General features: G+C 41.3%; 1 protein-coding gene across 1 annotated transcript in view; it reads left to right on the top strand.

Moving 5' to 3' along the window:
• Nucleotides 1-2,515: 2,515 nt before the first annotated feature.
• The window catches only part of LOC126457077 (dehydrogenase/reductase SDR family member 11-like), a 156,897-nt gene continuing 136,008 nt past the window's right edge, over nucleotides 2,516-23,404 (top strand). Inside the window, exons 1-3 of the mRNA XM_050093079.1 lie at nucleotides 2,516-2,677; nucleotides 4,920-5,082; nucleotides 7,863-7,992. Of these exons, the coding sequence (XP_049949036.1) occupies nucleotides 2,540-2,677; nucleotides 4,920-5,082; nucleotides 7,863-7,992 (431 nt within the window). The 5' untranslated portion in view covers nucleotides 2,516-2,539. The remainder of the gene's footprint in view (nucleotides 2,678-4,919; nucleotides 5,083-7,862; nucleotides 7,993-23,404) is intronic.

Below are 23,404 nucleotides of genomic sequence, written 5' to 3'. Positions count from 1 at the left end.
AAGGGATCACCAATTTAGTACTGGAGGGCAGCGTGGAGGGTAAAAATCGTAGAGGGAGACGAAGAGATGAATACACTAAGCAGATTCAGAAGGATGTAGGCTGCAGTACGTACAGGGAGATGAAGAAGCTTGCACAGGATAGAGTAGCATGGAGAGCTGCATCAAACCAGTCTCAGGACTGAAGACCACAACAACAATAACAACTGTAAGAAGAAACGATGGACAACCAGTACACAGCTGATATTTTGCGTATAAGGTAGATTTCGAACAGAGTGGGACATTATAGTTGCACAAAAGCCACATGTAGTCACATAATAATCCCCTTGCGATCATGGAAGGAAGACACCAGCTTACCCTTAGTATCAACGTGTGTACAGCAATGGTGTCTTTGCAGAAAGAGAAGTTTTGTAGTTTATTCACGACTGGGTAACAATCCAATTTCTAAGCCTCGTAGACGGTACCCACAACAACGCTTAACGAGTTGCAGATATCTCGAGAATGAATGTCCAGCAGCATGAACGTCCTGAAACATCCGACCTCGTTCATAGGGCTAAGACTTTAAGGACAGTGACGTATGACACTCCCAATGACAAAATGAAGACGTTACCGGAGCTTGTTGCTCCATGTGTATCGAACAGAATCTGAGGCCAGCCACAGTGTAAGCTTTCTATGACATTTATATACATTTGAAATACTGAATATTGTTTTTGAAAAACTTTCTGCTTGTTTGCCACATCCTTAAGATATCGCATTCAGCTGCTGAGCAACACTGACTGTTGGGTGGCCCTGTATTGCCCTAGCGATCAGCGACGTGAAACAAAACTTTAATCATAGTAATGCTGAAACTGAAATAATGACAATCAATGTAATTAAATCTCAAAATATACTAATTGTGCATTCAGTGAACTTTAACTCAAACTAAATGCAGAAGTACGTTATAAAAATGACTACACGAAGTGCTACGTCTCATTTGAAATATCCACAAAATAAAATATTGCTCAGCTCGATAGAACAAAAAACTCTTTAAGACTACCTACAGCGTTCACCGTAAATTAACCTCCTTACTAGCACAACACCTGAAAATTCTACGCACTGTTTGCACATAAGAATGCAAAGTGAGATCTGCCCTGAAAAAAAAGTGACTTGCCCTATGATCAGCATGCTGTTTTGTGTATAGTGTAATGACGTTCTCGAAAGCAAAGTGAAATCTGCGAATGTAACAGCTAAAGAAAAATGATCTACTCACTAGCAAATTTATCTTTCCTTGTCAAAAACAGCCGGAGCTGCGTGTGGTGTAAAGTGCAATGCACACACGTCAAAATGTTTAAAACTTTGCTAAGAATGATGGAGAAGGGTTCACTTTAAAGAAAAGCATTTTTGAAAAGTTGGACTCTCATTATTGCCCAAAAAGACTCTGCAACAGTTTCAAAATTCACTCATAACAAGAATTACAGACATTTGCGTTATTTGTGACAGAATGAAAACAAAGTGATGAAATCAGCACTAATCATGAATATTATTGGTTATTTAAGGGACAAAGATTTCCTTCAATCAATAGTTCCGACAAACAGACATTTCATTGTTGTGCGTGAATTGGTTACCTTGAAATATTCCTACAAAAATCTTCTCCATCCATACAGTCAAGAAAACAGCTTTATAAACAAGTTTTCAATTCCATAATAAAGTATTGAAGACAATATCTCCCAGACTCACGAACACCAGATCTTCTTCTCTCAAACTCATCTGTTCGATACTGTGCCAGTAATAAGAATGTCCTAACGATGTACAACTGGCTAGCGACAAAGCGACATTGAACACAGTCAAGGATCTTATAGAGTACCCATGCAGTGCACTCATGCATGTTTCTCCCACTACAGTAGAGGGGAAATATTTACAACGGCTGAAAATGTATGGAAGCCTTACAAGGTGTTTTCATGCGAATTCAAGGTACTTTGATACAGCGAGCTGCAGGATGTCTGCACCACGCGTAGTGTCAATAGAAGGTTATTATAGGACAGAATGGCCCATTCAACAAGTATTGCTTTCGAGTCTCATTTTTATAGGACTTTTGCTCGTATTTTCGATATTACACTACAAAAACTGTTTGTTTGTTGTTTTATTTTCCAATAGAAAATTAGCAAAATAAATACCAGAAGAATTCCGGGTTTGCCAGCTAGTAAGATATATAAGTTCAGCACAAATTTAGTTTAGAAAGAAACTATTGATCACACGGAAGTAGCTTGCTGACTTGTGCAAATAACTGAGCGCCGTAACTCCTTTAGTTGCCAAGAGCAATTACTTTGTCGATAAAGGCAAATGATGCAAACTTCAGGTATTGTGTCAGGCGGCGGTACCGATGGACTTCGCACCTGGCTTATCTTACTACGTGGTCACTTGACGGCGGCGTAATCTGCTGTAGTGGGAGACGTAGTAGTATGAAGCGTCTGCGCTCCGCCGCCAGCCCTATAAATAGCATCCGTTGATGCTAGAGGAAACACTCATCACCAGACAGCGGCAGCAGTAGACAGCAGCATCAGACATGGGCATCGAGAAGTACGCTGGCCGCGTGGCCCTGGTTACTGGCGCCAGTTCCGGCATGGGCGCCGCTATCGCTCAGGAGCTGCTCAAGCACGGCATCCACGTGGTCGGCCTCGCCAGGAGAGTGGAACTGATCAAGGTCGGTCTGTGAAACACTCCTAACTAGATTTAGGCCCTTCCTGAAGAATACGAGGGACGGTTCAGCAGATCCTTTCGGAAGGCATTCTCACATATTTTTGGATAGGAGGGGCTGTTACTGTATAGACAAATTTCCGTATATTGTCACAGTAAATCCACAGCTTATTCTTCAGCGTTTCAGGAAAAGACGCGACAGTTCATTACTCTCGAGAAGCGTGTAGCATACACTTTACACAGAGTCGACAGTAATGGACGATCACCCACCGCAAGGTCCAGAAAATGTGTTTACATGGTGCATGTGACAGTTTTACAGCTTCCCCAGAGAGGACCAGTAACTGTTTATATTATCACTACCTTAACTCAGTAGGAGGAAGGCTGCGCTAATGAGTTGCATATGCGCACTCCCACCGTGCCATTGTAGAAGATATTGTTACTGATAACCCAGACAAATTTAGACACTTTATCACCATAAATCGATATTTATTCCTTTAGCTATTCGGCAAGAGACTCGGCAACTCATTATTCCTGAGACTTGTATGTCAAATACGAGCACGCTGTCCTCGGCACTGAACGATCGCCGAATCTTGCCTGTGTTGTCATGTCGCATCTACCTAATGTTCTAGTTCCTCGAGAGATGCCTATTTACCTAAATGTTAGTGGTTTTTACAGTACCTTACGTTTCTCATATGAAAAGAAATAAAATTTATCTATGTTGTGTAGTCAGAGAAGATAAACTTAACCTTTTATAAACTCGCTGTAACATTAGTTTCAATTCCTTGAAAATAACGTTTTTAGTTTCCATTTAGAAGTAAGATTAAATAACCGCTTGCATACACTCACTCTTCAGTAAGCAACTTAAAATTACCTGGGGAAGTAACATGGCGGTCTCTGACCCACTCTTCTTGAGCATCCAAAATGTACACCAGATCCCAGAAAATCAGGCTACCGATCTTAACAACCATTTATGGCGGGGAGAAATTGCTCCAATAATACGTGTTACACTAACTCCTGACTACACTCAGGTTATCACTTAATCTAAATTCTCGACATGTAACTGACGAGGAACTTCAATACTGCAACGTTCATCGGACCGTCATCTGTTTAAAATGTGTATAAGTGATCTACTAGAATGCGTCAGATGCAATTCAAGACTAGTCGCAGACGATTTAATTGTCTCTAACAAAGTTGCAGCGCCAGAGAACAGCAGCGATTTGCAGAAGGACTTGCAAGAGGACTGATCGATGTTGCCGGGTCCGGCAGTTGATCCTGAACATAAATAAATGTAGCACATCGCGCATACACAGGAAAAGAAAGCCACTAACGTACAACTACAATATTGATGAGAAACTGCTAGAAAATGTAGCTACCGTAAAATAACTAGGAGTAACTATCCAGAGCGATGTTTAGTGGAATGATAGCATAAAACAAATAGAAGATACCATACTGACATTCATAGGAAGCATCTTAAGGAAATATAGGTCGTCCACGAAGGAAATCTTCTACCTATTCTTGAGTATTGTTCATCAATATATGGTCCTTACCAGGTAGGACTGATAGAAGACATGGAGATGATGGAACGGAGAGCTGACCGTTTCGTCGTGACATCGTTAAGTCGGGGCGAGAGGGCTACTGGGATGCTAAACAGTTGGCAGACGTTAGAAGAGAGATGTTGTGAATTACGGAGAAATTCAGGTAAAAATATAGATAAAGCGCTTTCCGGGAAGACTTGGACGACATATACATCTCGCATGATGACCACGGCGAGAAAATTCGAGAAATTAGAGCTAATTTAGAGGCTTACCGGCAACCATTCTTCCTTCGCGCCATTCGCGGTAGCAGAATGTGACTTGGTTAACGGACACACTACTGTTACTTCGCCAGGTTTCTGTTTGAATTCCTGAACAGCGCAGAGGCAACTGCCACAGCAGTACGGAGAGTTAAACAGCGCAACGATTTACCCATTCTTCTTTCCAAGGCCACTCCTATTCGTCTACTTGATTCTCAGTTAAAATCGGAACCCCACCTGCCACAGTGTCCACACAAAGACCGAAGAGTCACGCAGCTGCAGACAGCCTGCAGTGGTACTGATTCCCTCACAACAACGGACCAACGCTCGTGCCGTACATGAAACAACCTGTCTAACCATTCTGTGATAGAGCAACATATCGGTGTCGAGTTTCATATCGCTGTTGACATTATTATCTTATGAAGCACTTAAAAGCATTCTTTCTGTTTTTCCTTAGGCTCTTGAAGTGAAGGGGGCGCCGGGCAAACTGTACGCTCTTCAGGGAGACGTGGGAAAAGAAGAAAGCATCCTCGCAGCTTTCAAATGGATTAGGGAGAACCTCAAAGGTGTCGACATCCTCGTCAACAGCGCCGGTGCCGACTACGACACTGATTTTATATGTATGTATGCAAACGGAAAATCAAATATCTCACATTTTAATGAATTTACGTTGAATTAACGTGTAAATGATCAGAAATGTGAATGAATGCATTATCGAACGTTCTGGAACATAAAACTGTTGCCGGATCAAGCCTCGAAGTCGGGACCTTCGCCTCTCGCGTACAAGTGCCCTACAAACTGTGCTACATAGATTTACCTACGACACCTAATTCTTATCTTGGGTAGCGAATTAACAAGGCACTTGCCCCAGAAAAGCGAAGGTCCCGAGTTCAAATCTGGGTCGGGCATATAGTTTTAACCCGCCAGGATGTTTCATATTAGCGCACATACAACCACAGAGTGAAAATTCTTTCTCAACTGATTATCAGCTAGAGTAAATATTTACTGAAATTAGAGCACATCTGTACATTTTGCTGTCAACAAAGAAATTCAGCAAAATTCAAGACAAAGCAGCCGAGCGTAGGTACTGCGACCAGAATTAATGCCTACTGGTCCGGCACTTTGGCTGTGGTGAGTGCAGCCTGAAGGTCTCTCAGTCACACGCATAAGGCAAATGGTGGGTTACCTTTCTGAGCTGTTATTCCACAAGAACACAATAGAGGTTTGATACAATTTACTTGATTAACAGGACAATTTCCTCTAGTGTGGTGTTTGACAACTGTGATGACAGTCACATTCTGATACGTGTTTGAAATAAAAGTTGCTGGCGAGTTACAAATTATAAATGGGAGATTGAGCATCCTTAATGACATCTACCAAAGATGGCACAAAGGCCAAAAAGAAGCTAGGACTCTGTTAGTTTCAGGAGATTACTGCACGTTGACATCAAACATTGGAGGTGGTCACAGTAATGTCACTGGACCATGTATAAATGTCAACTTTTTACCTTGGTTACAGTGTCAATATTTTTATGATGTCATAAAATAAAAATAGCGTAAGCAGTTGAATATCCTTTCCTAAAGCCCATTTGTTCTTCAGTAACGATTATTTACCTACAGTCTACGGTGTGTAGCCCTGGTGTACAGCATTTAAGGTGTGTCAGTTAACTTGTTCCCGTGTAGTTTTGTTATAGAGTGACATTACTTTCTCATTTACCCAGAAATGAGGATACTCTGTGCATCTAGCAGAGATTAAAAATATGAAGTAACGTTACCCCCTAGTTAATTATACATTAATTCCATCTGTAACAATTTATTTCCACGTTATGCGTCATATATCGGCCGTAAATTCTCCGTTATTAATTTTATTCAGCCATTTTGATTCCGCATACGTTTTCCGTTCAATCACTTGTACGTTTTCATCATGCCATAAAGAAGCACGCTGCTGAACCAAAACGTTATGGCCACTGGCCACAGCGTGACTGAATGCAGCCCCGTGAGGTTGCGAGGATGAAGGAGAGTATATAAATGGAACAGCGGAGATCGCAGAATCATTCTAGCGACGAGACAGGCCGCAAATGTAGAAACCCAGACTGTGAGGTGGGGCAGGTTGCTACGGCGAGGCGCGTGGGAATGAGCTTCTCGGAAACGGCGGAACTGGTCGGCTGCTGGTGTGCTGCTGTCGTGAACCCTGTGGAAGGCGGCTGGAGGACGGCGAAACCACGAGCAGGCGTCGGGGTACTGCAGGTTCACGTTTCGTCACAGACAGCGGACGTCGGAGGCTTGCTCGCCCCGAATAGGACAGGCGGCGATTTGCAGAAGATCTGACAACAGAGTACAGTGCTGGTCTGAAACAAGTGTTTTGTTATACACCATTCAAGGTACATTTCTTAACATGACGCTTCACAGCAGATGCCCCATACAGATACCCATTGACCTAAAGACGTCGTCAGTTTGGACTACAGTAGGCACAGGAACGCCGAGATTCGATCATGAGTCTCTGGAAACGTGACACCTGGCCAGACGATTCACATTTCTTGTTACACCAGATCCATGCCCATGTCCAGTCAAGTCATCATCTAGGCGTACGTCAGTTCGAGACCTATGTAGGTAATCTAAGACACAGTGACAGTTGGACAACGCAAACGTTATTGCGCATCATCTGCATCCGTTCATGCTTGATGCCTTCTTTTAAGGCGAAGGCGTTTTCCAGCAGGATAACAGTCCTTATAAAAAGACCAGTTTCGTGCTACAGTGGTTCGAGCAGCCTAGGACTGAAGTAAATACGGCAAGAGGTATTTAGTGCTATTAAATTTACACTGAGTATTTAAACAACACTTAAGTAATTGTAATAATAAATGAACAATAATTGTAAAAATAAATGAACAATTTCAGAAGATTTGGGCCTTAAATCACTGTTTAAACGTAGGGTACCAGAGACTCCACATTATGATATACGTCACAGAAAAGTTGCCTCGGGAGTTAAGGGCTAATTTTATTACATTTACGCTGTCGAAATCTATCATAAATGTAGATATTGAGTAAAAAAATATGGTAGCATTTGTATTAACGAAAACGCCTTCATTGTTTACTGTTACAAAGCGAAACTGTGGTTAATATACAGTATAAATCTCATATCGCTGTTCTAAACAGCCACTGAGGAAACGAATCAGTGTCAACGTAAAATCAAAGTGGGCACGACAGGTACCAGGTCTCCTCTTAACTTATTTTCTTGATCGATTTCTTTTTAAGCATAAATCCCCATATTATCATCTGTGAAAAGTGAAATGTATTTTTATTACCTGTCTCTTTCTCTAAAACTGCTGCGTCAAAATTGCGCTTTAAGTTATCTAACTATATTTAGAAAATTGACTGATGCTCATCTGTGTTGACTTACACAGCCGGTAAAACAGAACACTGGAGGCAGATGTTTGAGGTGAACGAGCTTGGCCTGGCCATCTGTACTAGGGAGGCGGTCCAGGATATGATGAGGAGGGGCGTCGACGACGGCTTCATCATCCACATCAGCAGGTAGGAGCCAGCGCTTATGTGACGAGGCTTGTAAAGGCGACAACAGACACGTGTACAAACTTCTGTGAATAATTCAGTAAGTAGGTACGGCACTAGTGATTGTTGTGGGACTGACTCCAATAGTGATTCATCTGTCACTCCATCAGTCCTTTACGCCGTTGTTGACATTTAGACATGTACTATTTCCCTTCTCTTAATGACAGCCCTCTTGGGCATTAACGTTTTCCAAAATTCTTGGTAGCTACAGATCGAATGCTTACTGACGTAGTCACTTCGCAGCTTCAATAATGATTATAAACATTGCTACACTCTTTTTTTCTCATATGACGTTGGCGTACGTGGCATTATACATTTTGACATACAGTACCGCTGTCAATTATATGGTATGATATTTCACACAAGGAAAAATATCTTTTTCGACCACATTTACTTACTGATGCCAAATTTAATTGCTTTCGATTTCAGTGCCAAGTGGTTAGAACTTCAGGCTCCTTACACGGATGCAAAACCTGTCACAAGTTCTACGACTCGCTACCCGCACGACGACTACATTATAAAACGTAGTTACCACGACTTCCTGATCGCTCGAACAACATTTTAGGCCGAGAAGGTCTGCTGTTGTTTCCTGGATTTATTCTTCGTTTCCATGAAGTAAAAATACACTATTTGACAATAGCTAAGAAACAACCTCACTTGCTAAGAAATAACTGTCTGTTCCTACAGCACAACCAACCAATGACAGTAAAAGGAAACGTGGACGTGTTAACTGTATGCGAAGCCTGTGTACGAGCGCTCTGCATGCATTCGACAGTTGTTGTGGAGAAGGTTTCTCGGAAAACGATCAGCGCGACGTTCCGCAGTACGGCAGCACATCTGCAGGATACCATCTGAGTACTTAGATCGTGAGCGAAAAGTCGGACAGCTCGAAGCCGGTCAAAGGTTTACTATAATAATGGGTATGTCAAAAAGTGTCATCCCGCGATTAAAAAACTGGCCAAATGAGAGAAGGTCTCGCACACTGAAGGTTCCGTTCGATCTTAATTATGTATATGGACAGTCCATCAGTTCCGTGAATCGAGAATCTCTACCATTTTTGCCTGTTATCGACATTGCTATTGGCAGGATATCTGTGGCAGATATTCGAGAATGTTTGAAATTCAATAATATGGATGTCACCTAAAGTCATGCGACAGGCAGACGACCTTTACTACAATAATCAGTAGTTTTCCGTTCAGGCTTACTGCGTCGCAGTTATAAATGTTAGATATCAGGCTAGGAATGACTTTACTGCTCGTATAACTCCTTTCGGCATTTATCCATCATCAGATATTCTGTAGCGATTAGTGCCCGTAGATATAGCGTTTCAAATTGTATGTGGAAGAAATATTCGCAGAGTAGCCAGAAATCGTCAAAAATGGACAAGGTCCTAGGGACCATGGGATCCCTGAGAGTTTACTTACATATTTTGGGTTTGGGTGAGCCCCTCGTTCAACCATAATATACCGCAAATCTCTCGAACCAATAACTTTGACCGGTGACTGGGTTAAAGGAGAGATGATACACCAAATTAGGGTCAAACATCAGTGACATCCAAGTGTTGCAGAATATGAGAGCATATTTAGCACATCATTGTGTTTCTATTATGGTAGTTATAAGGCTGTATTTCAGAATATGAACTTTATTTCTGTGTCTCAATTATCTATGAACTTTTCGATCATTTTGCTTTAAAAATAAGGGAAATGACAGTCAGTCTTCCTTCTTCTTCCACGAGCCTCACTGTTAGAGCCGGCCGGTGTGGCCGTGCGGTTAAAGGCGCTTCAGTCTGGAACCGCGTGGCCGCTACGGTCGCAGGTTCGAATACTGCCTCGGGCATGGATGTGTGTGATGTCCTTAGGTTAGTTAGGTTTAATTAGTTCTAAGTTCTAGGGGACTGATGACCACAGATGTTCAGTCTCATAGTGCTCAGAGCCATTTGAGCCCTCACTGTTAGAATGGTATGCCATTCTGGTATCATGATTTCTGTTTCAAGTCATTTACAACATTATTTTGATAGATGAGTGCACTACCCTGTCATTTCCTTAAAATGATATATTTCGTATAATTTTTGGCATTTTAAATTAGTTGGGGGGGGGGGGGTATAGTCAGTTTGGTGACGCAATAATCACTCGCCATAAGCGCGTTATCGTTTTCACATTTCGACATTTATATGTTCAACCTGCAGTCTATACTTTTAACGAAGTCTAAATGTAATTATTATTATTATTATTACTCCTACTACTGTAGAGACTACTGCTTTGCATTGACAACCATGAAATGGTCTTGTGGTGAGGACTTTTGGGCCTATAGCAAAATCCACGTGAGTAAAGAAATAATATTTTGCAAATTCATTTTATACCTCAAAAACAATGTAAGCTTCAATACCTTCTTCCTAATTTTTATAACAGTACGTTTTGATTTCTTGTTGGCAATGTGATTTGTGAAACTTCCTGGCAGATTAAAACTGTGTGCCCGACCGAGACTCGAACTCGGGACCTTTGCCTTTCGCGGGCAAGTGCTCTACCATCTGAGCTACCGAAACACGACTCACGCCCGGTACTCACAGCTTTACTTCTGCCAGTATCTCGTCTCCTACGTTCCAAACTAGCTAAGCCATGTCTCCGCAGTATGCTTTCTTTCAGGAGTGCTAGTTCGGCAAGGTTCGCAGGAGAGCTTCTGTAAAGTTTGGAACGTAGGAGACGAGATACTGGCAGAAGTAAAGCTGTGCGTACCGGGCGTGAGTCGTGCTTCGGTAGCTCAGATGGTAGAGCACTTGCCCGCGAAAGGCAAATGTCGCGAGTTCGAGTCTCGGTCGGGCACTCAGTTTTAATCTGCCAGGAAGTTTCATATCAGCGCACACTCCGCTGCAGAGTGAAAATCTCATTCTGGAAATGTGATTTGTATTTCCATCTTTAGCATTGTACCTTCTTATTTAATATTAATATCACAAAAATCCGCACTGGAGGGAGAGGATACATTAAAGTTCTGAGATCAAACGTTACGAGGTATCAAGAACAGAATGACTTCCTCCGTTCTAATCATCATGGACTCCGGAACATCGGTCATGAGAACCCAACTCGCACTATGGTCATACGACATCGCGGAAATCAAGGATCGAGATGACGAGAGGGATGCTATTTTTATTGTCTTCTGGAATGTATTTCACTTTGTATCACACCAACGCTATTTAAGGAAGGACGATAATATGGAGTATCGAAAGGCATTTGTGTTTGGATTTATAATATTTAGGTAAGGAGGTTCAACATGTTGGGTAGAGAGTCTTCGACAGATTTCAGTAACTTCAGACCTGCCCAGAATAGTGTATTAAAATCCTTGCTATTCGTGTTATTTATTGATGATCTGGGAGATGTTATGATAAACAAGTACTTTCTGCAGATGAGGTAGTTATCTGCAATGAAGTATTATCTGAAAAGAAACTGCAGAAATGTCTAGACAGATGTTGATAAGATATCAAAGAAATGTCATGAATGGTTACTTGCCTTAAATATTCAAAAATATGAAACTGTGCGCTTTATAAAACGCAAAATCAAAGTATCCTTTGTGTGGTGTCACCGCCAGACACCACACTTGCTAGGTGGTAGCCTTTAAATCGGCCGCGGTCCGTTAGTATACGTCGGACCCGCGTGTCGCCACTATCAGTGATTGCAGACCGAGCGCCGCCACACGGCAGGTCTAGAGAGACTTCCTAGCACTCGCCCCAGTTTTACAACCGACTTTGCTAGCGTTGGTTCACTGACAAATTACCCTCTCGTTTGCCGAGACGATAGTTAGCATAGCCTTCAGCTACGTCATTTGCTACGACCTAGCAAGGCGCCATTACCAGTTACTATTGATGCTGTAAAACATGTACCGTCAAGAGCTATGTTCACCAATTATGGATTAAAGTTAAGTATTCCAGCAGCTACGTACTTTATTTGCTAGTCTCAATTAGTTTACCTGTTCCAGACCTCACGCCAGCCTGCGTGAGCTTAAACGCGTGCCTTTCCGCTTCCTCATAGTGGCTTGGCTGTCTTGCTAAGCCACAACACTATGAGTACAATTACTACGAGTCACAGCAGGAAATGTCAACTCATACAAATAGTTTGACGTAGCAATTTGTCACGATATGAAGAGTAGCAGATAAAGCACGTGGCAGACTTCGGTTTCTTGGTAGGACGATGAAGCAACGGAATTGTTAGGCACGTGAAGACAGACACAAACTATCCCGCGAAATCCTATCTACAATATTTCAAGAGCCAGTGTTGAGGAGTCTAGGGATACATTAACACCCTCGACGTATTGTTCTCTTAGGGACTGCTAGGACAAGGTTCAATTAATTACAGCTCGTGTAGAGACAGTTTAGTAGTCAATCTTGCCGTCCGCCTTTGCTCTGCCATTAATTTCACAGTAGTCCGCAGAATGGGAACTTGATACGGAGCAACCTGAGCTTCGGCGACGCTTTATGAGTGACTTTCCTTTCCAGCATTTCGGCCCATGAACCGACGCTGAGTGATGGCCTCGGGATGCACTCAGCCAACAAATCAGCTGTGAGGGTCATGGCTGAAGGACTCAGGAAGGACCTCGTCGCCAAAAAGAGCAAGATTCGTGTTGGGGTAAGACAATATATCTCATCCTGTCAGTGACATATACGTATGTAGGAATCCTTTGATTAATGTGTTGTTACTGTGGTTTTCAGTCCGAGGATTGGTTCTGTGCAGTTATCCACACTAAGCTATCCTGAGCACTTCTCTGAATAACTACTGCAACCAGCATCCATTTGAGGACTATTGTTGCAATCAATCTTTGTTCTCTCTCTACAATTTTTACCAACACACACTTTCCTCCATAATGCGTCTGAGGATGTTTCTGACCAATCATTCCGTTCTTTTAGTCAACCTGTCATACATTTCGTTTTTCCCCAATTCGAAGGACTGGTTACTTCCTTATGAGTTATCAGATCCATCCATCTAATTTTCAACATACTACCGTACCATCACATCTAAAAAGCGTCGTTCTTACTGTTTAATATACACGTATTGCTTCCATAAAGAGCCATATTCCAGAAACGCCTTCCTTACTTTTGGCAAATCCGCATTTTGCATCCTCTCTATTTCGGCAATCGTCATCATTTCGGGACTCAAATAACAAAACTCATCTACTGCTTTCAGTGTCTCATTTCCTAACCCAATTCCTTCAACATCACCTGATATAATTTGACAACGTTAAATGTCTTTGTTTTAATTTTCCGCACTATTTCTGACAGAATTACGATCTCATCGCTAAACGTCGAAGTTTTTATTCATTTACTCTGAAGTTTGGCTTCATTTCTTTCGCAGACCCTTTTTAACTTCTACTTCCTTTTCGTGTCCTTCCACTCTTATAACTGCAGTCTGTAAAGTTGTAAATAATCTTTGTAAAGTTGTAAATAATCTTTTGCTACTTGTATTTTATCCCTACTACTCTCAGTGTTTCAAATAGTGGATTCCAGTAAATATTGTCAAAATAGTTGCCTAATTCTATGAATGCTATATGAGAAGACTTGTCTTTCTTCAGGCTTGTAGGATCTTCTTCTTGTAGGATATGTCGTAGGGTCAGTACTACCACGCGTGTTACTCCATCTTTCCGGAACTCAATCTGATCTTCCACGACGGTGGCGTTTACCGGGTTTTCCATTCTCCTACAAATAATTTGGACCTGCATTCTGCAACTATGACTTATTGAACTGATGGTTCGGTAATCTTTGCTGCTGTCAGTTACTGCTTTCTTTGGCTTTGGAATCATTGCATTATTCTGGAAGGCTGAGGGTATTCCGCCTGCCTCATACGTCTATGTCTACCATACTAGGTGGAATAGTTTTCTTATATTCTCCCAAAGATCTCATTAATTATTATGAGGGAGAATTTTCTTCTCCAGGTGCCTTGTTTTGACTTCGGTCTTTCAATTCTCGGTTCAATTATTCTCACAGTGTGGCATTACCCGCGCCATCTTCATCTACTTTCTTTTCCCTTTCTACAATATTGTCTTCAAGTTCATCTCCCTTAGGCAACCCAGCTATATATTTCAGCCTTCCGTTCTTTGCTTAGTAATGGCTTGCCGTCTTAATTCTTGATATCCATACAGCTGCTTCTCTTTTCTCCAAAGGTCTCTTTAATTTTCCAACAGGAGGCGTACATATTTCCCATAGTTATGCATGCTGCTACAGCTTTTCATTTCTCCTCCAGCCATTCTTGCTTTGCCATACTGCACTTCATGTCACGCTTATTTTTTTAGACTTCCGTATCCCTTTTGTCTGTTTCATTTGCTGTATTTTTATATTTTCTCCTTCTGTGTTATGCAAGAAGTTCGAACTGGGACCTACCCTTTAGCTGTATGATTCTCTGCTGCCGTCACTATTTCATGTACAGGGTGTTTCAAAAATGACCGGTATATTTGAAACGGCAATAAAAACTAAACGAGCAGCGTTAGAAATACACCGTTTGTTGCAATATGCTTGGGACAACAGTACATTTTCAGGCAGACAAACTTTCGAAATTACAGTAGTTACAATTTTCAACAACAGTGACGCTGCGGTCTGGGAAACTCTATAGTACGATATTTTCCACATATCCACCATGCGTAGCAATAATATGGCGTAGTCTCTGAATGAAATTACCTGAAACCTTTGACAACGTGTCTGGCGGAATGGCTTCACATGCAGATGAGATGTACTGCTTTAGCTGTTCAATTGTTTCTGGATTCTGGCGGCACACCTGGTCTTTCAGGTATCCCCACAGAAAGAAGTCACAGGGGTTCATGTCTGGCGAATAGGGAGGCCAATCCACGCCGCCTCCTGTATGTTTCGGATAGCCCAAAGCAATCACACGATCATCGAAATATTCATTCAGGAAATTAAAGACGTCGGCCGTGCGACGTGGCCGGGCACCATCTTGCATAAACCACGAGGTGTTCGCAGTGTCGTCTAAGGCAGTTTGTACCGCCACAAATTCACGAAGAATGTCCAGATAGCGTGATGCAGTAATCGTTTCGGATCTGAAAAATGGGCCAATGATTCCTTTGGAAGAAATGGCGGCCCAGACCAGTACTTTTTGAGGATGCAGGGACGATGGGACTGCAACATAGGGCTTTTCGGTTCCCCATATGCGCCAGTTCTGTTTATTGACGAAGCCGTCCAGGTAAAAATAAGCTTCGTCAGTAAACCAAATGCTGCCCACATGCATATCGCTGTCATCAATCCTGTGCACTATATCGTTAGCAAATGTCTGTCGTGCAGCAATGGTAGCGGCGCTGAGGGGTTGCCGCATTTGAATTTTGTATGGATAGAGGTGTAAACTCTGGCGCATGAGACGATACGTGGACGTTGGCGTCATTTGGACCGCAGCTGCAACACGGCGAACGGAAACCCGAGGCCGCTGTTGGATCACCTGCTGCACTAGCTGCGCGTTGCCCTCTGTGGTTGCCGTACGCGGTCGCCCTACCTTTCCAGCACGTTCAACCATCATGTTCCCAGTCCGTTGAAATTTTTCAAACAGATCCTTTATTGTATCGCTTTTCGGTCCTTTGGTTACATTAAACCTCCGTTGAAAACTTCGTCTTGTTGCAACAACACTGTGTTGTAGGCGGTGGAATTCCAACACCAGAAAACTCCTCTGTTCTAAGGAATAAGCCATGTTGTCTACAGCACACTTGCACGTTGTGAACAGCACACGCTTACAGCAGAAAGACGACGTACAGAATGGCGCACCCACAGACTGCGTTGTCTTCTATATCTTTCACATCACTTGCAGCGCCATCTGTTGTTGAAAATTGTAACTACTGTAATTTCCCTGAAAATGTACTGTTGTCCCAAGCATATTGCAACAAACGGTGTATTTCTATCGCTGCTCATTTAGTTTTTATTGCCTTTTCAAATATACCGGTCATTTTTGAAACACCCTGTATGTGTGCTACTCATTCATCTTCCTTTCCCTTGTTTCAGTCGATTGTCGCCTAATGCTACCTTTGAAACTCTCAACACGCACTGGTTCTTTTCGTTATGCAGGCCCTTCTCTTTAATTTCCCACCTTTGTGTAATTTATTATTTTATTCTGGAATTCATGGCCAATAAATTAAGGTTGTAAGCCACAAACACATGTAGTTTCAAAATATCTGTCTTATCATTACATATCCAGTACTCTATAGTCAAGTAATATATCGGATGTAAAATAAACACAATTTTGAAAATTGGAAGTTTTGCAGACGGCTTTACAATCGAACAATGACAAATATATTTTTAAAGTAGTAGACAAGTATATATGTAACAAAACTGTGTGCTCTATTGAGATTCTAAGCCACATATTTACGTTCCCATGGGAAAGGCGACTTTGAGTCTCCGTCTCAGATTTAATTTTGTAAAAATCACCAAGCATAGATATTACTCTGGTTTAGAAGAAAAGTTCTCAGTTCAAGTATACGTACGTTTAGTAAGAAGGTACATTTCCAACGGTAGGTATAATAACAAACCTTACTGTTGCCCTGAGACCAAATTACGTTGGCTCGAATTTAAAAAAAAAATTGCAATATTTGCAGCAACAAATAACAAAATTCCTACATATACAAAACAGAATTACAAACATCATCTTATCACTGTACAGATACGGAAAACTAAGAATTAATTCCTCTGTTGCAGCAAATTTCTCCAGGGGTCGTGTTAACCAATGCGATGAACCAGTCTGAAAGGTGGGCACAGACTTTCAAGTCAATGCCTTACTTGGAAGCGGAAGATATAGCAAAAGCCGTGGTCTATATGCTTTCCCAGCACCCAAGAGTTCAGGTAAGTTTTCTTCTTCTACCGCAAGTTACCTTATTCCAGGGATGTTTTAAAATTTTCATTTAAATTTTTATTAATAGTGCAGGTATGTGTAGTTTAAAGACTGGTTAGAAAACAGGTAGCTACGGAGATGGTAATCGTCCACAACTGCAAATATATTTACCCAACAAGTAAACGAATTCAGTGTCCGCCAAGGTAAATCGACAGTGATTTATCGACAACAGTGTGAGAAGAGGCGACACATTCCCTTGCCACTTCAGTTTTATACCAGATAATGAGCGACTGCGAGATGGCCGGCGCCCTTTTAACTCCCCATACCACTCCTCCATGGAAACTCCCTGAATCTACATCGCTTGATGTGTTGAACATTCAACAGCCTGATTCACAACTTTTAATGCACATATGATACCTAAAATATGACTGCGCCATTAGCTGTGGACTAAAATTCTAAGGAGGACTGAAACCTTACACTTTATTTTACGCGCATTTGTTCACCCAAAATTTAAAGCTATAAATGCAATGTTTTGTTGCAGTGTTAAAAATCAGTTCATAACCTCTTTGCTGTAACTTATTATGGTAAATATGTATATGGCGCCATCTTATGGGATTTTTCCTCCTCTTTCCTTTGCACTACTTAAAATTATGATATGTATAAGCGTTTCTAGCTTACGGGTGAAACTATGCAAATTAATAAACAGCAAATTGAAAAAATATGTATTTTACGGACTAAATGTTGGAGGTAGTGTGTCATTATGTCTACCAATACATACCATCTTGCTAATGGTGTATGTATCTTGCATTAAATTATCTCCAGATTTCAATTAAACTTCAATTAAAAAGTGTCTCACAACTTCATCAATTATGATATGTTACATGTGTTTAGTTCGATGGAGTTGCAATAAGAGCCACAATCATTAACAACTTCTATGATATGCTGAAGGTCAGGTACATAATTCTTCTCGGAGCTGTATTTTCTCATATATATTAATCACAAATCTTGGTTGCATACTGCCAGAATCACTTTGATCTCCTCTTTAATTTGACGTAGAGTAAGTCAGTGTTAGTCAACCTGGTGCCTGCTGCCCGCTAGTGGTCGTTCTAGCATTCGTGGTGGGCAGTAGGCGGAATGGCTGTCAAAAGCATTTTCGTTAGGTTTTCACAAAAATTTCTCATAAAGTAATTGGTGAGTAATAATAATTTTGCGGTTTTACTTGCTGTAACTACGGCTCATAATTTTCATGAAGTAACGTTACTTCCCTATTTTACAAATTACCATTACTGTGCGGCCGGTGGGCAGTTAGAAAATTTTGTTGCTGTTAGAGATACGAAAGTGGGAAGTAACTTAAAAAAGGATGACCACTCCTTCTCGAAGTCAATGAAAGAAACACGCGCTATGGAAACCGAATTATTAGCATGTTCTGTAATGTTCTTCCCTACTTCTCCTCTTAACTAATGTGTTCAACTTGTTTCAGGTTCACGACATCATTATCCGACCAACAGGAGAATTTTACGGGTGATTTTGCACTGAATGTTGCCATCAGTGTATTGTAATTTCTAAGGTTAATAAAGCATGTATTTTAAAACGGCATGTGTGCTAATTCCTTAATATACATATGCCGTGAAAGCTGCCAAAGATACCCTTCATCCTCTCAGGCGTATTACGCAATATGAAGTCCTTTCCTAGATCAATGTGTTCTGCTATCTTTCCAAGGCAATGAGTACTATAGTCATGCTGATGGCCAATGTGTGGTCCTTTTATAATTTCTGGAGTGGAATGAAGCTAACCACGTGTGTCCTAGTGCCTTTCCTAAACAGTGACCAACACCACGACGAGCTGCAGTCTGAGAAATGTACGTTTGAGATATCTGGCAGCTGCTGAATGTTACTCAAAGGACATAATGGAGCTAACGTGTAATGGGCTGAACCTCTCATACAGCATCCCCTCGTGAAGTAATAACCACATAAATATTCTATATGTTATTTGAGTTAATGAAACATTTAACCACCATTAAAACATTATCAGGCAAATATATCCAATCACGAACATCCACTTCAGGACAGTACAGCCTTAGCAAAGTGTAACTCAAACAGGGTAAGTTCAGTATATGTTTCCTGATATAAATGAGATTGGTAATACATAGACAAAATAACCGTCGAGACAGCACTGAAGATACTTGACTAAAGAATGTTAAATAAATAACTGAAATGTACAGAATCCTCCGCTTCAAATGATGATTGCAGACGACTGCGAGAAGTAATTCTCAGTACTTGGCATTCCAAAAACTTCTACAGTTGTTCACTTATGATTTTGTTTCACTCTATGTTTAGTTACATATGATATGTTCTCTCGAACTTGACAGCTCTTTAACCCTTTGATTCTGCTTCATCTTGAGTAGTTGTAAAGTTCACAAATGACGACACAACTCAGGATTACATAGCCTCCATGTGGCTGCAACAAAGTCTGCGATGCTAACACAAAATAGACTATCTATCAACAAAGCTTTAAACAGCAGATAAAATTCAGCATGTTGGAGTTCTATGCTGCCAATACATCATTCGATATTATGAAAATCTTAATAACTTAGTACACACATAAATAATATTGGCAATAAACAAATGCATCACAGCACACACACGTGGAGAGTGTCATTGATTACTAAGTGAGAGTGCCTCTGACCTGTGCCTCAAGGAAACAAAGCTTTTAACTTTGCTGATGAAATGTTTGTCAGAGGAAAAACAATTTCAAACGACTTCATTTTTCGAATGTTAATTCCCAATATTAAGGAGCTATAACGTTAGAGACATTCAAGATACCTGGCCAAACTACCAGCACAATTTGTGCTTCTCCTGCCATGGAAACATTACGTTAGCATGATGGAGACACCAGGAAGTGAAAGATTGACAGGCTAGAGCAACTGACTGTGACGTGTGTCCCAACACACATTACGCTTTGTGTAAGAGCTTGGAATCATATGCTAATGAAATGGTTAGCAAAGAAAACGTTAAGTTAGCTGACGAAATTATCCAGCACATTCGTACTGACTATGACATGGGATACCCGAAGAGGAAATACTATTTTATGAGATCGGTTAATGAGCTACTGCAGAGACTGTGTGATGAGCTGTTTGCTGACAGTATTTCCACAGCGTAAAAATATTACGATCGCAAACAGTATTTGACAGCAAATTCTGAACACTTGCTGTTGATTCGTAACACAGACTGGACTGGACGCATTTGTTTCACACTTTTAAAATTAAACGAGGGCACATCGCATTTCTTATAGTTTGTGGTATGTTCCGCACATTGCAAGTAGTCAATGTAAACATACACACACTGAAAAAAGCATTCCAGCTGCGTATGAGGTAGTGCACTCCCATTCATGAAAGCAGACCAGCGAAAAGAAAATCCTCATGCATGTATTTACATTACATTGTTAACGTATGTGTATGTGTAAGATCACAGGTCGTCGTGGTCAGGTAATATAATTGTGTATCCACTGTTCAAGCTCTCAGTGTCATTGTTCAACGCAACGAACGCTTTAAATGTCAGTGAGCACAAACGAGATATTGTGAGGTTGACGAAAGAATGTAAGTTCAGCCGGGTACAAATATTCGTAATTTCTCGATACTATAGCAATAAAGTGACATTATCTACCAATGAGTGGCTTCATCTGTGCAGCAATCCGATGCTTATCGCAGCAATAATCAGCAGAATTATTCAGACTGCTGCAGTATTATTAGATGAGCGTATCAGCGTTTATAATACGTAATAATGCAAATGACAGTCGATGTATGCATTTACAACAACATAACATTTATCATTTTATGCAGTCTACGCAGTCCAGTGTGCTGTTGATGAATGCATCATCTGGCAGCTACACATATATAACTTCTATGAGAAATTATGGAAGTAATTGATGAAGCTTGCCCTTCAGAATGTACAGCCGACAGAAGAGATTGTCGCTAACCATTTTATGCATGTCGTTCTTCGTGAAAATATACTTGAGTCTGCCATACCAGATGTAGGCACCGAACTAAGCAAGTCTATATTTCTAGATAAATACAAAATCTTATGATGTACCAAGCGCAGCAAATAAAACAACATAAAAAGTGCAAGTTGTGTATTTTTTCTATAAAACCGACCACTTGTTAAGAAGTCACATAGTTATTAATATGGCTCAGTAATTGAAACAACTTCTTCATAATAAACGTGTAGTAGATGACTGGACAGGCTGTGATAATACTTTGGCAATGGAAAAGCTGGATGGACTGCTATTGCCGGTAAATATAAGAGTGATTGTGGTGAATAATTCAAACTGCAATAAGATGAACGTTGACATGTAGTTACTTACACAGACTGATGGAGTTCACTTTGAACATGTATAGGTATTTTCAAAAACATTATTTCAGTTGAAGTACTAGCTACTACAAGGCATATTTTCATAAACTGCCGCGCGGAGTGGCAGCGCGGTTCGAAGCGTCAAGTCACGGATTGCGCGGCCTCTCCCGCCGGAGGTTCGAGTCCTCCCTCGGGCATGCCTAGGTGTGTTGTAAGCATAAGTTAAAATTAGTTTCAGTAAGCAAAAGTTAGTTTAAGTAGTGTGTAACTCTAGGGACCGATGACCTCAGCAATGTGGTCCCTTAGGAATTCACTGACATTTGAACATTCCAAAAACTGACGATGTAACATACCACACATTCCACTTAAATTATACGCACAATACCAGACCAGGCAGTAATTTGTCGGATATCACTACTGAAAATCAGCAGCAGTTACATAATTATTTCTGTCTGACCACCTCATGAGTATTTGACTCTAACGAACTCTAGCTTTCCAAAGCAGATGGAGAAGGATAACACAGGTCTTGTCATTTTCAAACAATATAATACGAATTTAAAACATGTGCATAAGGCAGACATAGGAACATACTTGATGTTCAACGAATTTAGATGCAGATTGCTGGAACCACAGACAAGACGGGTTTTTGGTCATAGTTAAAACACAACATTTGAAGAAAAGACAGCACTATCGAAAATTCCGGGAGTTTTTCTTAATAAAATGCAATGCGACAACATATAAGCGCATTATTATATAACAAATACGGTTGTCTGACCCAGAGTCACAAGAGAATGTACAGAACTCCTAGAGCTGAAATAAAACTGCAGGGACGGATTCCTCACTGGAAATAGAGAAGATGTCATGAACGTGTGTCCGCAAATGGGTCACTGCCACAGTAGATGATGTTGGGGAATGACAGTTCCTGTGACCACGTACCGTGTGTTCCTTGTGTGTTGTAGGCTGTGCAATTGACGCAGCGTAATGTAAGTAGCACAATGTTCCGGTATTCACACCGGGAACAAGTCGAGATGGTTTTTTTTTTTTTATGGCCAGGCAGATTGAAGCGGTATTGAAGCGGTCGAGAGGCAGGACGGTTATACCAAAACAAGTCTCTCAGAGACATCAGCCACACCACCCAACGTTTCAAGTGCTTTCTGGGCGTTTTATGATCTTGGTTCCCTTCAGACGGGCTAAAGTGCAGGGAATCGGCGGTCTGTATGCACACTAGATTCTACAGGATATTGAGACGAACACAAGTACAAGCTCCAGGGAAGAGGCCCTCCAACATAGCGTACGCCAAAGTGGGCTTATGTATATCCTGCAGTCCATCGAGGCCATTTTGAATACCTTTTGCAACTTGGATGCGCTGATACACTTTGCTGTGTTCCGGGACAATTTGTTGTTGTCAGACGTACGACGTACATTTCTGGACAAATTGCATAGGACCTTTTTTCCCCCATTTCCAGTCAGAAATCCATCCTTGCAAATTGTCGGTTTTATTAATGTTCACCCTGTACATATGAAACACCAAAGAAGGAATGTGGAAATGAAATGAAACTTTGGGGGTAATAGTGCATGTGGTGTACGTGCAGTGATTACAAAACCGAGTCAAATTCAGAAAGAACTTGGTCGTACGAGCACGTTTATCTCTGATATGGATACATGCGTTGGTTCTTGTAACTCATTTTTCACATCCCAGCTACTGGCACTTGGACAGAGCTGGTGTCCAAGGTGGTCCCACACGTTCTGTTGGCACAGATTTGGGTATCTTGGTGGCCCTGGAAATATTACATCACCATACAAATAGCTCATAGAGGTATATACCATGTCTGAATGAGCACTGTCCTACTGCAAAATGGCACATGAGAGGTAATCTGTAAGGTACCAGTGTGTCTTAAGAGCTTCCTCACTCATTATCACGCTCAACTTGAGATCATACCAACAGTTCCCCACACCATGACGCCAGGAATAACACTTCCATATCCGTCCAAAGTATTCGAAGAAGGGGATCTCTTCTCAGGTCGCCACCACACTCTTTTATGGTAGTAATCTGGGGCAATGCAGAACCACAAATCATCGCTAAACACAATGACTCCGTTTTCTAGCAGCCCACACGACCCTGTCGTGGCAATACTCCAAACACAACTATTTGTGTTGTTTTGTTAGCAGTAGCCTCATGTGTAGGATGGCAATTCTGTAGTCCATCTACTGCTAGTCTCCAACCAAGGGAGA

Source organism: Schistocerca serialis, chromosome 2 (genome assembly GCF_023864345.2).
Source record: "Schistocerca serialis cubense isolate TAMUIC-IGC-003099 chromosome 2, iqSchSeri2.2, whole genome shotgun sequence".
Taxonomy (NCBI): Eukaryota; Metazoa; Arthropoda; class Insecta; order Orthoptera; family Acrididae; genus Schistocerca; species Schistocerca serialis.
The sequence above is the reverse complement of the archived record's forward strand: the minus strand, read 5'-3'. Positions and strand labels throughout refer to the sequence as shown.